Consider the following 17637-nt stretch of genomic DNA (forward strand, 5'->3'; position numbering starts at 1 on the left):
CTTGAAAGCACTGTTGGAAATGAGCCACTGTAATTCGCAGTCAATCTATCAATATTAACTATAAAAGACTTAAGGTACGTGTTCATTCACGGCTGTTCAATGCTTCCTCTTTTGAATTAGCAGTTTCCTCGGTGTTATAGAATACGCCTTCCGATGCCAACATAATGTTCTAGTAATAATTAGGAAAAAACAGTTTCTTACCTTGTTCATACTGCAAATACTGGATTTGGGAATTTTATCTGCATAAATACCTCTACTATCACTAGGAGTTGTCTTCTCTAAAAATTTCCCCAATGGAGAAGTGATTTGTAGCGATCCTCTTCTTTTTGAGGAGTTCACTCACACGTGACATTTTAAGCAGAGGAAGTCCTATGCACAGGTTTTATTTGTATTTTCACATACATGTCTTCTACCTGGCCCGTTCTCCTCCAGCATAAGTCCACGTTTTAACATAACCATATTAATAGCACCCAAATTCATACAAACAAATGGCGCCTTTTGTTTAACATCACGAGACAATACCAATGAATTCGGGTTGTGGTCGGAACCGAAGACTCCCGAAACTCATCTGATACACACGAACATTTGTATAACACAATTACACTCTGCTTATAAAGTATGTATAACAAGAATAAGCCATTCCTTTTAAGCACTTTTGCCAACACTCAAAATAAAAATTGATGATTGATTAACAGTATGCATTTTATATGTGATAGTATTCTTCAGTATTTTAATAGTTTTAGGACGATGTTGGTACTGTCCGACTATATTGCTGAACCTCTTTTCAATGAATAGTGTTTCACATGTTCTCTATACTTGTCACCCGCACAAAACATGTGTTCAACGAAGAAACACCCATTGTTAACGTTGTAACATACACCTGTATTAATCGATACTTACCAGAACTCTGACTGATCTTTCAGAACAACTGATAATGACATATAAAGATAACCAAGAAAGTTATGTCGTTTTTTGTGGCGGTCTATGTTCAATTGGCCCTCACACCGTGAATTGAATGTGAATGGAGATAAGGCGAAGATCAGTTCTTGATGTGGGTATATCCAACATACTGCCTGGTTGTGGCAGTTCACTTACATCGTGAACTTGCGTAAGGACAGAGTGAACATGGAACCTACACAGAGCGTCATAAGGACATGTATGCTGTTCGAGTTCAAACTGCGGTCGAAAGCCGCTGCAGCGAGGCGGAAGATATGCCAGACCTTTGGTGAGGGTGTCGTGATTAAGCGGACAGTGCAGCGGTGGTTTAACAAGTTTCAGGACGGTGACGAAACACTCGAAGACGCACCATGTGCCGGAAGACCAACACATGCACAAAATGAAGATCTTCAGGCAGCAATTGAGGCGAAAAGTGGCCAAATATCTGAAGAACTGGGACTATAATTCAGTGTGAGTGGAGGAACCATTTGGCATCACCTCCATCAACTTGGAAGCACTACAAGTTGGGTCAATGGGTCCCACATGATTTGACTCCGGGCCAGAAGGCAACGCAAGCAGACACCTGTGTTTCTTTGCTGTCTCGTCTGAGGAAGGAGCCACTTGTGGATAGGATGTTGACATGTGATGAGAAGTGGGTCCTGTACAAAGCTCCACGGCACCGTCATCATTGGTCAACATCCCATGAACCGGTTCTAAAATGGCCGAAACCAGAACTGCGCCAGAAAAAGTTCCTCCTATGTGTTTGGTGGACTGCTCACGGCATCGTGCATCAGGAACTGCTACCAGATGGTTAGAGCATCAATGCAACTCTGTTCTGTCAGCAGTTGAGCCGTGTTAAAGAAAAACTCAAATTTTGGAGCTAGCTCTTCTGAATCACAAAAGGATCCTCCTGTTACATTACAACGCTAAGCCCCACTTTTCTAGGATGACACCATTCTACACCTTGGATGGGAAACACTATTGCATCCGCCATACTCCTCGGACATTGCACCGTCCGATTATTGCCTATTCCATTCCTTGGACAATCAGTTTAGAGGACGCTAGTTCAAATCCCTAATATAGGTGCAAAATGCACTTGATACCTTCTTCGCTTTACCACCCACCAATTTCTACGGTGATGGAATACATGGGCTTTCAGAACGTTGGCGAAAGGTTGCAGATGTTCATGGGGACTATTTTTGATCTTCCAGGTACGTATTAGTTGACATATCGATGTTCGAATGTGGTGGGTGAAAAAGCCACAAAACTTTCTTGGTTACGTTTATAATAAAGAGAGAAAGTACTAATGATATAAACCAAGAAGAAACTGTATTCTGAAGGGTAGGACAACATGTATTTAAAAGAAAAACGGGGAAAAGGAGGAAAATATATTTAGTGACTGTCATTTAATCTAATAATTGATGCATCAAGATGACATGTTGACAGGACTGTAGTACCTTGAACTTCTCATTCGAAGAGAGTGGTCTGCCAATCATAGCATTTATGATGTTTATAGATTGTTTTCGTTGAAGTAATTAGTAATGACTAGGATGTTTGAAATGAGCTGACATTTACTTATTCTTTTAAACTCAATTTCTAAGTAATGTTTGAATACTGGAATAAAAGATGATAATATCTTACATACCAGGCGCATCCAGAAAGTAAGTTTCCCACGAGTCCCATAGCTAGGAAATCGTGTGTTGCGCAAAGCGACTGCGTGTACGTGAGAGAGTAAGGTCCTAAATGGCGCATGTGCCAGCAGAACTTCCCTAATTCTCTCAGTAGCGTCGTGACAGTGATTGAAGATTGGCGTTCCCATTCCAGCTCCCGCCGTGTGTGAAGTGCGAGTAGTGATAAAGTTTTTGAATGCAAAGGGCATAGCCTCGGTTGAAATCCATCGTCAGCTGTATCGTTGCAAAAAATGTCAATGCTGATCCTGTGCTCCTTGCTTTGTGCTCTAGGGTCAGTTGCTTCAACACAAAACTTCTTGATCAACAGGCACTCCGTGACAGAAGTGTGCAGTAAGAAGCGGAAAGTCTGCAGGAACTGGTTGCTCATGCCGTTAGGTCGATGGACCTGGCACAGCTAACGATGGATTTCGTTTGGTGCTATGCCCTGTGCATTCAAAAACTTTATCACTGCTTTACTTTACACACGGCGGGAGCTGGAATAGGAACGTCCATCTTCAACCACTGCCACGACGCTACTGAGAGCACTAGGGAAGTTCCGCTAGTGCATGTGCCATGCTAGGACCTTACTCTCTCACGTACATGTAGTCGCTTCGCACAACGTACCGTTTCCTAGCTATGGGACGCGTGGGAAACTTACTTTCTTGATACGCCTCGTAGATACGCAACACTCCGGAAGTTAAGTATTGATTCTCATGCAATATTTTAAACAGAACGCTGAAACTTTGCATTATAGCATCGAATATTGAAAGCAAAAGACATATTTCCTTCTTCTGTCTTACCTTTTTACTCGCCCTTCCCCCTTTGAAAGACGGAATAGTATCATGCTTCTTTAATTTATCTTCCCTTTAAAAGACGACGGAGTATCATATCTCATTGATTTTTCTTTCGTTTTGAAAATCAGCTTATTAGATAATCTCTCTACTTTGATTTGCCTTTTCTTTAAGAATATCGGTTATATCTCTACTTTCACATATTGTTTTATTTCTTTTAATAGAATGATTAGTAACAAGCATTTCTATTTTAATTTATCTTTCTCCTTACCTTTCCTTTTGAAACAATGGTACTAGCAGGTGCACGGTTTCAAAATTTTCTTTATTTATCATTCCTTTTGAAAGCCAGAGCTACTAGCAGCACAGACGTACACAGAATCTTATCATGGGGCGGATGTTTGAGTTCCCAAACTCACATATTCAGGATTTTTCTTGTACATATCTTGCCATGTTAAAAGCCTGACATATTAAAAATAATAAAACATTTAAAACTTACCATTTTTGTTTTGCTAATTTGTTCATAAGTGAAAGGAAATATTGAAATACAACTTAAAACAATCATAGATAATGTTATTCTACAACAGAAAATACGAACCTCGAGATGTTTCAGTGTTACCATCCATAGAAATTATAATGTTTCCATAATAATATTTCCCCCAAAATCTAAGTTAAAGGAGCGACTATAGGAACGAACTCAACTGCATTTGATTATGTATCATGTTGGTTTGGTAATAACATTATTATTCAATTTTAATAACTGTATGCTACAAGTAATTTATTTATTATAAACTAAATACGACTATTATTTAAAAAGTAGTTCAGAGGATTTCAAGACAACAAAGTAGTCAAATGCAGTTGAGTTCGTTCCTCTAGTCGCTGCTTTAATTTAGATTTTGGAGGAATTTGTACCTGAAATTTCTATGGATAGCAACACTGAAAATTCTTCAGGTTTATATTTTCTGTTGTAGAATAACATTACCTATCATTGTGTTCAGTTGCATTTCATTATCTCCTTTCACTTATGAAAAACACTCAAAAGAAAAAATAGTAAAGTTTATATTATTTTTAGTATGTTCGCCTCTTAAGTGTGTATTTTTTCATAATATCTTGTTGAAGGGTGAAGAAGGTTAAAATCCTGAAATTCCTCTTTGCATACACCATAGCTAGAAGATGTATCTTTTTATATATCTCTCTCTTTGAAAGGCAGGATATTCGCAGGTATCCGTTCTTTGATTTACTTCTCCTTATATTTACTTCTCTCTTTGAAAGATACTAATAAGATACTATTGAATTTTATCTTTTTATACTTTATCCAATCTTTTCCTTGGAAAGCGTTTCGTATTTGAAAATAAACTTACGGTAGATTATTAATACAATAATTAATTTTTAAGATTCTTATTAATACAATAATTAATTTTTAAGATGAATGTTCATCTCAAGTCACTGATTTTTTTAACTTTGAAAGCTCATTAGGTGGGATATTTTTATTATTTTAAATGGTCTGTTCATTTATCAGATCTCAATAGGTATATATATTATATCCATTTTTATATCTTAAAATTAAAACTTATTCCATACAATTACTTTTCTAATCGAATGTATTTATTTTTTTTAGTTGAAGATGTAACTCAAGAAGACATCACATCTACTGAGGATGAAAGTTAGTTTCATAGTCTGAAAGTTCTTAGTAGATTAAGTTCTTTCAAAATCATCTTGATGTATCAAGTAAATAATATATTTTTTAAAAATGTAGCTAGCAAAAAAGAACGTAGCTCGAAACTACATGGTGATTCACATAATCTTTCCCCTTTTCATTAACATACGAATATAACCATTAAATAAATCAAAATAAATAGATACAACCAGTTTTGAATTACACAGTAAACTTTTGAAAATCATTTTTCAGAAATTAACCAAAAATATTGTAATAAATTCGAGAACGAAACAGCTGTTTCCTTTACCACAAGAAATTCCATTACCTTCTGTTGACAGTTGAATGAAGCTCAGACTCACGTTTCCTGTTCACAGACTGACTTATTAGATCTTGTTTCTGTGTCTTTCTTTCTGAATAAACTACTTTTACCACTACAATTTTAATCCATTCAAATGTTTAAATGTTCTTTATCATACTATAAACAATGAGTTAAGTTGTGCTAATAGGATAGTAAGGAACAATTAGAACATTTGAATGAGTTAAGGTTACCGTGGTGTAAGTAACTTTTTCAAAAAAGAAAAACTCAGAAGCATGATCTAATACGTCAATCTGTGAACAGGAAGCTTAAATCTGAGCTTCATTTAACTGTCAACAGATCGCAATGGAGATTTTCTTGGGGGGTTTGATCGGCACAAAAATTTCTCTGGTGAGTAAAGTAGAGTTTTGTACATTATCCATGTAAGTTTTAGTCGTTGTAAACAGATGTTTACTGGATATCGAAAGAATTATTAGCTATTTTGTTTCATTACGAACTTCGAACTCTCCTCAAAATGTTCTTTGTGTTACAAGTAAAGAATTTACTACCCAGAATGCTTCAATTCAAGAAACGAAAGCCTTGAAAAACATTTTATTTAGTTACCATTATACATTGACTAATAATACTCAGTAATTACAGCTATATGAAAATTGTCTTCAGGATTCCCAGATTGATTCACTGAAAGTTACTGCGCCAGTCAAATGCAATATCACATTCATTATACGGTTCTAAAGAAAAGTATAGATTGATAGAATGGTAAGTATTTATATGGATCACCCTAGATATAAGTGTGCAGACACCCAAATAGAATTGGTACAATATAAAAAAATACGAAATCAAAGCCTGTGTGTATGGTATGTTAGAGAAGAAGGCATGATAACACACATAACAACCTCAGCGGGGATTTTGAATGCCATTGTTTTTAATTTTAATGACACTTTTTTAAGATGGAAACTATAGGATACGATACCATTTTCCCCATGAGCGTGCTCGTAGAAATTCATGTAATAATATTGTTATATTTTTATCCATAACGAAATTAGGATCAATCTTTTTAATTTCTTTACTATGTCCATATTTTTTCCCCATAATTTTAATATGGGGACATTGAGATAAAATAGAGACGATGTAGAACATATGAAATCAATGCCTATAGATGTGATACGAAAGCAAGGAAACACATGCAAGAACATGTGAGAACTTCTGTACTATCTTGAAAGCCAAATTGGATTTGGGTTAAAATATTTAAATGTGATAATAAAGTGATATTATTTTCTTGTAATGTGTGACTAAGAAAGAAACCAGTGTGTTTAGTCTTTCTCTTCCTTTCCTCATAGTAAATCAAAAATATTAACCAAGCAGGTAGTAATGGAAATTGTCCATAATTTCGTTATGATTGAAGATTGAACAACATATACAGGATGTATCAAAGAGGACTTTAGAAATTTGAAAAGTCATACTGATTTATTCATTTATCATACAGATGTGGTTTTGATGTCATTTTGTAGCAAAATACATCAAGTTTTGACTCACGTAGTACACTAGTTCAGAAACAAGCCACCGCAAACACTAGCAGCAGTTGGAGCAAAGATCTTTGCCTTTACTGATCCTGAGCGTGCTAGCTGTGTGTTTTGGCTTGAAGAATCCAAGTCTACAACAAATGTGCAACGTAATTTTCGTGCAAAGTATGGTAAAGATCCTCCCAGTAGGCCTACTATTTATCAATGGTATAAGTGTTTTATTGAAACTGGACGTTCGGTAAGACACAACAAATCTTCAGGTCGTCCCCGTACCTCTGAAGACGTTGTAGATCAAGTGAGACAAAGCTTTGTGAATAGTCCTACAAAATCAAGCCGCCGTGCTTCTCGACAGCTGGGTGTCTCACACATGACAGTTTGTTGTGTGTTGAGAAAACGGTTGCATCTCAAACCATACAAATTACAAATGGTACAAGAATTAAAAGACACTGGTAGAAGTGCTTATAAAGAATTTTTGGCTGATGGGATGGGATGTGTACTGTATCACCACTGGAAGCTACGTTAAACCTCTTTAGGTATAAGGTAAAAAAATGATGTACTTTACTACAAAATGACACCAAAACCACATCTGTATGATAAATGAATAAACCCGTGTGAGTTTTCAAAGTTATAAAGTCCTTTTTGATGCACCCTGTAGTTACACTGGTGTCTTTCCGACAACATGCACTAATTGCTAATACTATCAAATTCCTTATTTTTTTCATTTAAGAACTTTTTATTCAAATCAAAATCCAAAATGTAATATAATCATCGGAATATATCTAAATTAATGATCACAAGTACTAATATCAGGAAAGGAAACTATTTAAATACACTGGAGCACGAACGAACAAGACATTTCTGCATATCGACGAAAACACTTTTAACAAAAATTCCATTAATCACTGATGTGAGAAAACGTTGAGATTTTTTCCAAATATTTCCTTATTGTTTTGTTGTTCTATTTTATTTCCTTGAGATAACATAAATTTTATTATACAGTCAAAAAGCAAAGAGACTTCTGATAAAGGTAGATTTATTCTAATGATAGAAACAAGGGCGCCCATGTTGTCGTTTCCAAGGAGGGGCAAGTATAAGCAACATTTCAAATAAAGTTTCAAATTTTGCTGTAACTAATATAAACATTCTATTGGGTTTTTGATATTCCGAAGTACGATTTCCTCTAAAGGGCGAGAGCCCCACCTTTCCCCCCTGGTGAGAGCCCTTGGATAGAAAACTGAAACATACATTAGTTTTCTACATAATTTTTCTGCACTTAAAGAATTTTCCCCAACATTTCACAAGTTTTTTGATTCTGTCAGAAAAAGTGTTTTTCTGTTGCACCTGTAACCAATTTGGCACCGCATCAATGGCTAACTGACGGTTTGACGTTCAAATTTCTTAACTTCTGGTGATGATGGGTATTTCCACACCATGCTTGCAGCCTTACTTTCCGGTTCGTGATGATGTAACCAAGTTTCAACTAAAATAACGATTTGATATAAAAATCTCTCTCTCTCGCGACGATAACGGGCTAAATGTTTACGAGAGATGTCCAACCATTGCGTTTTATGCTTCGCGAGAAACAGATGTTACCATTCTGCGTTTGCATTCGACGAATAATTTCTGCAGGCGTAACACCTTCCGCAAACAAGTTACGAATCGCTGCCCTCATTTCCACCTTGGTGCAGATGGACAATGGAGCTGCCATATTTAACGGTCTGCTACACTCCAACGACTAACGCGGGAATAATGGGGCGTTTACACTTGGTCGATTTAGTCGCACGACTAAATCGACTCGCTGCATTTGCCACTAAATCGAAGCAACTAGGCCGAATCAGATCGATGGATGTGTTCAATTATTTCAACCACAGAAAATAGAACGTCTTTTAATTCAGTTGCCAGTCGATTAGTCGCTTTCGATCAACAAGCGATTAAGTTGAATTCCCGTTTACACGGTCGATTAAGTTGAAAATGACGTCAATTCAACTGAATCGAACGCAAATCGATTAAGTGTAAACGCCCCATAAGAGTGACACTTCACTAATTCAGCGCTAGATACTAGCAGAGTTACTAAACCCTAGTGCGAGAAATTGCAAAAGTCCCTTTACTTTTTGACTTCTTCTTGTAAATGGCCACCATACTAAATTTTGCCTTTGATTACAGAAAAGTATTTGTTTTATTTGCTTTTTGACTTCAATTCCTAATATTTGTGATGCGAATGCTATTTGGTATATCCGTCTCCGTTAGTCTAACCGGCATAACCGTGGGACGTAAAACTTAAAGATTTCATTTAAAGATTTGCTATTTGGTATATCACAAACCACTATTTCGATTTTGATGACAGCATTTTGTTTCTTAGTTGCATCTGTGCTTCAGTCCTTCTTTCGATTCCAAAGAATAATAACTACACACATACACACACAGCCACACAAAAAATAGAATTTCTGTGCACCAGGCCCCAGTGTGTGTATTTGATGTATTTTTTTTTACACAGAATCCAAATTTCGAAACCCCATGACGATTGACCATGTCAGTTTTGTTTTATGGAGGAGAAACATATGTGCTGTCTTAAGTAGCAAAATTCGCTGAAGGTTTTCGCCCATAAAAAAGTGACTAGGTCAATTGTCTTGGGGATTCGAAATTTGGATTCTGTGTACCAAAATACTTCAAATCTGTACCCTGGGGCTCACTGCACGGAACTTTACGGTTTTTTGTATGGCTATTTTATGTGTATTCTCCCTATGCAAAATCGCTAAAGTTTTTCGCCCATAAAAAATTGACAGAATCTATTGTCTTGGGGTTTCCAAATTTGGATTCTGCGTAACAATATACATCGAATCCACACTGTGGTGTCCGGTGCACAGAAAGTCTATTTTTTTTGTGTGTGTGAGGTCAAAAAAGTTGAGGTTCTTATTCTGAAGTAAACTAATTTAAAATTTATTAAAAGAAAAGAGGTGAATGTTTGAGCTAATTACAGAATTATGCTATTTAAAATATAGTCTAAAAAGAATCTGAACTTTATTTATAGGATTGAACCTTGAACTTCTTGGTCTTCGAGTAGGAAGGGCGGCAGAATCAGAAGAATCAACCCGCCATAGAAAATCAAGTAAGTTGCTAGTTATAATTTGATGTTTACAAAGGAAAAGTTCACGTAATCGCTGTTTCCAAGATAATCATAAACAAAAATAATGTTCATAAGTTTCTGGTATTTGAGAGTTGGCATTACTTTCCTATTTCCTCAGCTATTGTTGCAACAATCTTGGTGTTCAAAATGTTCATCATTAAGAATCGTTAAGCAGAAAGTTTAGTGAATCAATTGGTACAACGTTTGGATTTTCATTCTTGTTTTGTTAGCCATTTTGATGAAGGTCTGTCCTAAACGTTTTCATCGTCAAACCTGTAAAAACAAGAAAATTAGGAGAAGCAAAAATGGATCAAAAGATTGCGGTGTTGGCCAATAATTAGTTTTGGCATCAGGAGCCACAAAATGTTTAAACGGCCCTTAATCAAGTTTTCTTATTTTCCACGGGATAAGCACATCATACTGAGCTAACTGATAGCTTGGATTTGGCTACACCATATGTAGTTCTCCAGATACAAGGCGTACAAGGAAAGTTTTTTTTAAATATTAGATTTTTTATGCATTTTTGTATCCTGGGCCACAAAATTTTTGAATGGCTCCTAAATCGAGTTTTCGTATTTTTTGTACGGAATAAGCACATCATACTAAGTTAAGAGATAGTTTAATTTTTTACACTATATGTAGTTTCAGGGGTAAAAGTGGATTTTGATAAGGTAGGAGGAAAGTAGGTACCCAGACAACACGTACGTGTACGGTACATGTGCACTATCCATGCATAAGCCGTATATATGCACACGCGCATTTGCGTGGGTTATCCACACGTACATAACCCGTGATTAAGTCGTGCATATGGACACGTGTATTTGCATGGATGAAGCACACATTTATATAACCCGTGCCTAAGCCGTTAATTTGTACGAAAATGAGTATAATTTTAAGGGCAGATACTTAACTTATTTGCATTTCATACTCTAAACCATCCTCGGACTCCCCCAGAGAGAAATACAGAGTGCATTACTGTATATACTTCTGCGTAGCTTGCTGATGCTGATGCTGGTGATTTATTGAACATAAATGATAATTATTAGCTTTGTTTCTGGAGAAAGTGCCCCATGTGCAATGTGTCGCCAACTACCATCGGTCCGCTGTTGCCATTTGGGGGATAGCCGCCGAAGTGAAGGAAAAATGACGGTTCGAAGCGGAAATCCACCAAAGCGGCTGCCGTCAACAGGTGGCAGCACTGCACTGATGTAACTACTCTCAGACAGTTCATAGGTTTACAAAATTATTTTCGTGACCGATTACGTCAGAAAATATTGCGTTATTTGTTACTGAGCCGACTGTCCACTGTGTGCTCATCCTTTTCCGACTCGTTTTAAAAGGATCATAAGCTTACTGTATTAGCTGAGAAACTTACTTTCCATATACTGTTCCGCTTGCAGGCCCTATAGTACAAGAATTATCTTACTAGTCGGCGAACCGTCATCGTTTCTGAGCCTGTCCGAGCATCTTTGCCGGGGTCGGTCCGTCCGCTGTTTGCTGATCTTCTTTCGGCTCCTTTACTTGTCGGCACGCCGCCACTGTTTTGGTGTCTTTCTGACAACATTTGTCGCGGTCGGCCCGTCCGCTGTTTGCCGTCTTCTTCCAAAATGTTTGTCAAGGATCCTCTGGTACTTGTAATTTAATTTCAAAACTTTACTTCTCATATACCCTTTACGTGCAGTCTCTTTACTACATTTCTTTACATACATTTACCTTTTTTTATGATCGACACGTCGTCAGCGTTTCGACGTCTTTACAAGCATCATTTGCCGACTCCATTTTCAGAAGACATATTTAATGGAATTAGTGTTCACCCACAAGAAAAACCTTCGAACAGTTTCAATTATTTTCTTCATCATTAAAGAAGATACAGGCTCTATTCATTTTCCAAAATTCGACTCGTTGCCGCTGATACGCGATATTGAAACTTTCGCCGACGTCGTTTTTCAGGAAATTATCGGCAGTGTCTTTTTTACAGTCGTCGTCCGACTGCCTGCCGACTATTTCGAGAAAGCTTTATACTAGGGAAATATAAGCCCTAATTCGTATTTTAAAGCAACAAATTACCTTCTAACTCTCTTTGTTTTCTTTTGGTGAACGACTCTGGTTTTGCTCGTGGCGGTCAAAAATCGCGCGGAAAGACGCCGGTGTCCGGCGCCGGCAATCCTACCGCGGCATCTGTTCGGCATGGACAAATTATCCGACTGTAGGCGGCAGGATCCTGATGGGGGTCAAATATACTACCTAAAGCTTTGCTCCTTGCAAATAATAAACCATAAAACTAAAATTCTCACTAATAATTATTAGATACTTCTGATATACTTGCAAGGTGATGTCTTTGGGGTTAAAGATGGTTTTACAGCATAAGGCACCTAATATATAAACTTTTTTCCGTTGGATCTCGAATACGCTTTTACACCACCTCTACACTACGAAGAAATCACCTGTGTTCTGCATGTAAATCACCTGTGTGCTACGTGTAAATCACCTGTCCTACATGTAAATTACCTGTGCACTAGATGTAAATCGAATAAGTGCTACGTGTAAATCACCTGTGCCGTAGATGTAAATCACTTGTGCAGGACGTGTGCATTGCACATGTACTGCGCATGTGAAGATATTGAATAGGACCTGTGACGCATATGTGCATCACACGTACAGGCATGCATTTATACAGGCGATGCACATGTTGCATCCGTGCAATTGTACATGTACTATAGGGGTACTGTACGTGCATTGTGCTGTCTGGGTAGCAGCTTGACGTAACGCCATCCCTCTGCCTATCTTTGACTATTGTATTTTTTTGAGGAACTGGAGGGACGTCGTACAAATTTTTCGGAGGTGGGTGACGGCGTCCCCCGTGTTCCTCCTCACTTTGAACCCTGTGTAGTTCTCCAGATATAAGACGTACAAGAAAATTTTTGCCTGAAATATTTTGGATCTTTTGATCCAAAAATAAGAAACGTCTATTCTAATTTATAGTATAGTACAATTTATTCCTGAAACCACACATTTAAGAAGGAATATAGTGGCAGCTGTATATGTAACAATTAATTTAATGATAACACGCTTGTAGATATCATATAATTTTATTTATTTATAGTTTCACTTTATGTTCGAACCAATTTTATGTAATTTAATTATTGCATACTTTCAACACCAGAGATATTAAGAATTTAATGAAACGTATCAGTACCAAAAATGTTTTCTCTAAAATAAGACTTTGCTTTAGTAAATGCCTACAATTTCTCTCCTTAGATTGAAATGCTATATTTACAATGACAGGCGATTGATAATATCAAACATTTATTAACATTGTTTCTTTTGTCATGAAAAGATTGTTGATTGTTATTCAAGGTGATAGATAACGAATTCAAGCCAGTTATTACTCGAAACACGAACAAAGATTCAAATGTTTTAAACTTTAGAAGGTTGATAACACAATGTCTAGAACAAAATGAAACGATATAAATACCAAACGTAGTATGAGTTGGGAACGAGTCTGTTTGTTTCAGCAATGGAGAAGAAGCCTCAAATACCAAAGTAGTTAAAATTGTCAATATTGAATGTTTAGAAAACTTGTCTTGAGTAATAGACAAGTCTATTCACCACATAGTGAAAACCGAAAGCATTGAAAATATCGATAAATTACACCTTTTGTTAGATGTTGGTGAGGAGGGTTCTGAAACGTAGAAGAAGAGAACTGTAATTTCAGAACTGCCCATTTCGTACAAGGAGTTAATCACTTAAAATAAGGCATGTTATTAACGTGGTTCCTAGACTGCTCCGGGAACCGGTCAAATGAATCGGTTGCAGTCACTTTCCGAATCAAAGTGAAAATTTGCCAAAATAAGTGTTGAATTTCTTGTAGAAACTAAATATAGTATCTGTATAATTTTGAAGATATTTTTTTTTAAATGTTCGTATTTACGGTGATAGATATTATGTCATTTCTAATATAAATAATAATACATTTATCGTGTTTTCAAACAACAGGACATAAGTTATTTTCACGAAGGGATCATTCAGCTCGGAAAAGAGGTAAGAATCATTGATAATATTTATAATCTGCTACTATTGTTTCATTTTGATATCAACCTAAAATGAACTTTAGTCTACTTGGAAATTGGTAAATTTTGAGAAGAATTACAATTATGAATGCAGTGATTTAAGATTAAATTTACTTTCGTTAATACAAATTTTGTAAAGCAGCTGTTGTAATTTAGTTTTTTCTATACATACTTCAATGTAATATGGAGGATTTTCATAAAGGAAATTCTATTTCAAATGTCTATTGTGTTTAGTTGTATTAATGACACTCGTTCTATTACTTTACCAAAGGTGAATGACGTGAATGTTCATTACAATTTAAGCAAATACAAGTATCATTTTTGTAAAGTTATAATAAAAGCCCGTGGAGTAGCTGGAGATTACTAAGAGGATGTGAGATTTTCTAAATGAGAATTCTAATTTAAATAAAAGGCATGATTCTATAAATTGACTGTTTGTAGCAGTTGGGAAGGCAGGTAGAGTTAAGATCATAGCTTCGGAAAACAGTCTCACCAAAGTAGATGCTATTCCGTGTTCCTCCCACTCTGGTAGGTGACAATGTACTTCGTCTTAGAAGTCGTAAAGTCTCGAAGAGCTATGCGCCTCAGAATGTCCACATCGGAAGAGAACAAATCGCCAAAAGACCACAGCATCGAAATGATTAGGACTTGATTATATGTGAAATAACGGAAAAGTGACCAAGATCTGACCACCAAATCGAATGACCGATCCCAAATTAGCAAAATCGTTCTTTCTTAATTGCTTTTGATCCAATTGTCCCTTTGACGTCACGAACGTAAAGATGAAAGGAACACCAACATGTGGACCCTACGTCACACAGACGTAGACAATCACTCCAAATGGCCACAGAGAAAGTTCTAAGTTGACCCTGCAGCTGATCCAACACAAAGCAGCCAGACTTAACCAAGCTGCTAGCGTTGCTAGACGTCGCATTTCAGAGTCCAGAAAGAACTCATGGAATTCAAAGTTCTTACTTAGAGCTACCAATACTTCCTTGTCGCTGTGTCGTGAGACAGGTAAATGATCGAAGAGGACAATATCAAGTTGTTGTTTATGACTGCGTAGGCCAGTAAGATACAAATTCATTGAGTAAGAGTCTGATCTAATCATAATTAAACTTAAAGGCAGAGACTTGACAAAATAAAGCAGAAGGCGAGGACAGAGGTAAAGATTTGAGAAACTGCTACCATAGATTTTTTTGCAAAAGCTTTTACAAGTATAAGAATTTCCCTGTAGACAGCAAAATAATAAGTATGAAATAAACACGTTATATGTTAAAATATATCTGTCAGCTGGCAAATGGCCGATGTTATTAACTATCCAGGCGATGAACTTCAAGTTCAAAATGGAGAATGCTTCTTGGCTCTCGGTTGTTAGAAACTATTCCCCGAAAATGATTAAAGCTGAGTGGGTTCCAACATCATATACTCTTACATTATTGTACGGTACTTCACTTAAATTAACTTCTTTTATTTCATTTCACAGACCATTTGGAATACTTATTAAAACATTAAAATATCTTATTCTACAATATATTTGATTGAGCAAATAGGAGAGTTTCATGAAACAATGCAACTTCTTTTTACTCAAGTATATTTAATTGTAACTTTGACAGGTAGCTCGAAGTTAAAAGTACGAAGATCTAACCGTGGACGCCGTTCAAGTGAGTACTGTACTAGATTTTTTAAGGAAAAAGAATCGTAAGCAAGTGTACGCTAAAGCAATACACAATCTAGTTCACTGAATTATTAGATTTTAGTGTCCTTTACAATATCATGGTTATATGAAACGTGGGTCAGCAGGTTAACGTGGACTCCAAATCTTATGAGGTCCCGCTGGGAATTAAATCCGCGTATTTCAGGTTGAAGGGACGTACACTACAGCCCCGAGGAAGCCTAGTACACTATCTATTGGAAAAGCTTACGGCAAAATATGGAGATAAATCTTAGAATAAATATAGTTTCCTAAGGAAGTATTTATAAAATCTTTTCCATTTTTTAGCGTTTCTAATGTTTGCGGTAATTTTGTACACATTTGAAAAATACACATATGAGAATGGTATTCATTATTCAGTTGTAAAGATGTTAACATTTTGTGGTAAAACAGTTTCAAATTTGTGTATGATGGGAATGTTTTATTCACGGAAATCTTACTAAAGTTGGTACATGAACAATATGTAAATAATTCAAATTTTGAGAGAACTCGCATGTAACTGCAAATAGAGAAAATTACCAAAAGTTTCTAAAAATATTTGAAAACTTAAAACTTCGTACCTTTGTCATAAATACTCGTATAACCTCTAATACAGTAATATATCTTTATTTAGTTGTCAAAGGTGTGTCTAGTTAACGTGAAAAGGATGAGTCGTGTTAAAAGGCGACCATACGGCATATTTATAGAAGAGAAATAAGAAAATAGGAATATGTACATTGTTTCAACGTAGTTTTATTCAATTATAACAACTAATTGAACCATAGAACACATTTTAAATTTATCATAATACTAACCTTATGTGTATCAGTAGAGTTGAGTAATATCGACTCTTGAACGTCGCACCAATATTTCAGGTGTGTGTTCGATTGTTCTTCATTGGAATATTTTAAAGTAAATTCTAACGATGTTTGTTATTCACAGTACTTTGGTAACCACTCGTTAATTTTGAATTTAATCTATGATAACTCTTCAAACAGTAACAAGACAATCTGTGACAGTCTGTCTCTTATATATCATATATATTCCTGTAGTTCACTTCATGAGTCAATATGAAGTTAAAACTTTACGTTTCGAAACTTTTTTGACACACGTGTTTGCTTATCCAACCTCCAGGACCAGTAGCTTTTATGCATTTGGAGGCGCTGTAATCTAAGATAGTCAATGTTGAAATAACAATTCTGTATCTACTTAAGAAATGTCATAAATTTATTAATGTATAAAATCGAAAGTAACTATATTTGTGACTTCACAACTCTTGAATTATCCGATCGATCTCGATCAACTTTTCAATATAGATTGGGTTCGGCCCTGGGAAGGTTTTTGTCTTTTCACTTTGACGGTGCAACTTAGGGGAGGGGGAGATATTTAAAAAGATCGAAAATGATCGATATTAGTGTCGAATTCATAGTTTTGGGGGTCGCTGAGATGAACAGTGATACTTCCGATATCGTTTAAATCCAAATTCAGACCTGCAAATTGAGGGACGAGGAGAAGGAATACATAAAAATTATCGAAAATGACCGATATTATTGTAGATTACATAGTTTCGGGGTCACTGAGACGAACAGTGATACCTCCGATGCGGTTTAAATCCAAATGCAGCCACCGTATGCAATTGCCGTTTATGTTCAAAATGAAACCTATTCTCTTTGTGTGGAAAATGGTCGATCGGCTATATTATGTTTTTAATAGACTTATACAGAAAAAAATGTACTATGTCTACAAAAAATCTTATGTAACATTAGTGCATGAAAGGATAACCTTAATGAAATAAATAAATAAATAAAAAATAATAGGAGAAGAGAGAAAACATCTAACTGCATACAGAATTGTTATTGGAAG

At 36.1% G+C, this 17637-nt stretch overlaps 1 protein-coding gene across 1 annotated transcript in view; it reads left to right on the forward strand.

Moving 5' to 3' along the window:
• The window catches only part of LOC145692684 (uncharacterized), a 279895-nt gene that overhangs the window by 176197 nt on the left and 86061 nt on the right, over nucleotides 1-17637 (forward strand). The window contains exons 36-39 of the mRNA XM_081768066.1: nucleotides 5013-5057; nucleotides 9916-9993; nucleotides 14008-14052; nucleotides 15698-15745. Of these exons, the coding sequence (XP_081624192.1) occupies nucleotides 5013-5057; nucleotides 9916-9993; nucleotides 14008-14052; nucleotides 15698-15745 (216 nt within the window). The remainder of the gene's footprint in view (nucleotides 1-5012; nucleotides 5058-9915; nucleotides 9994-14007; nucleotides 14053-15697; nucleotides 15746-17637) is intronic.

Source organism: Thermobia domestica, chromosome 8, assembly GCF_964235325.1.
Source record: "Thermobia domestica chromosome 8, izTheDome1.hap1.1, whole genome shotgun sequence".
NCBI classification, from domain to species: domain Eukaryota; kingdom Metazoa; phylum Arthropoda; class Insecta; order Zygentoma; family Lepismatidae; genus Thermobia; species Thermobia domestica.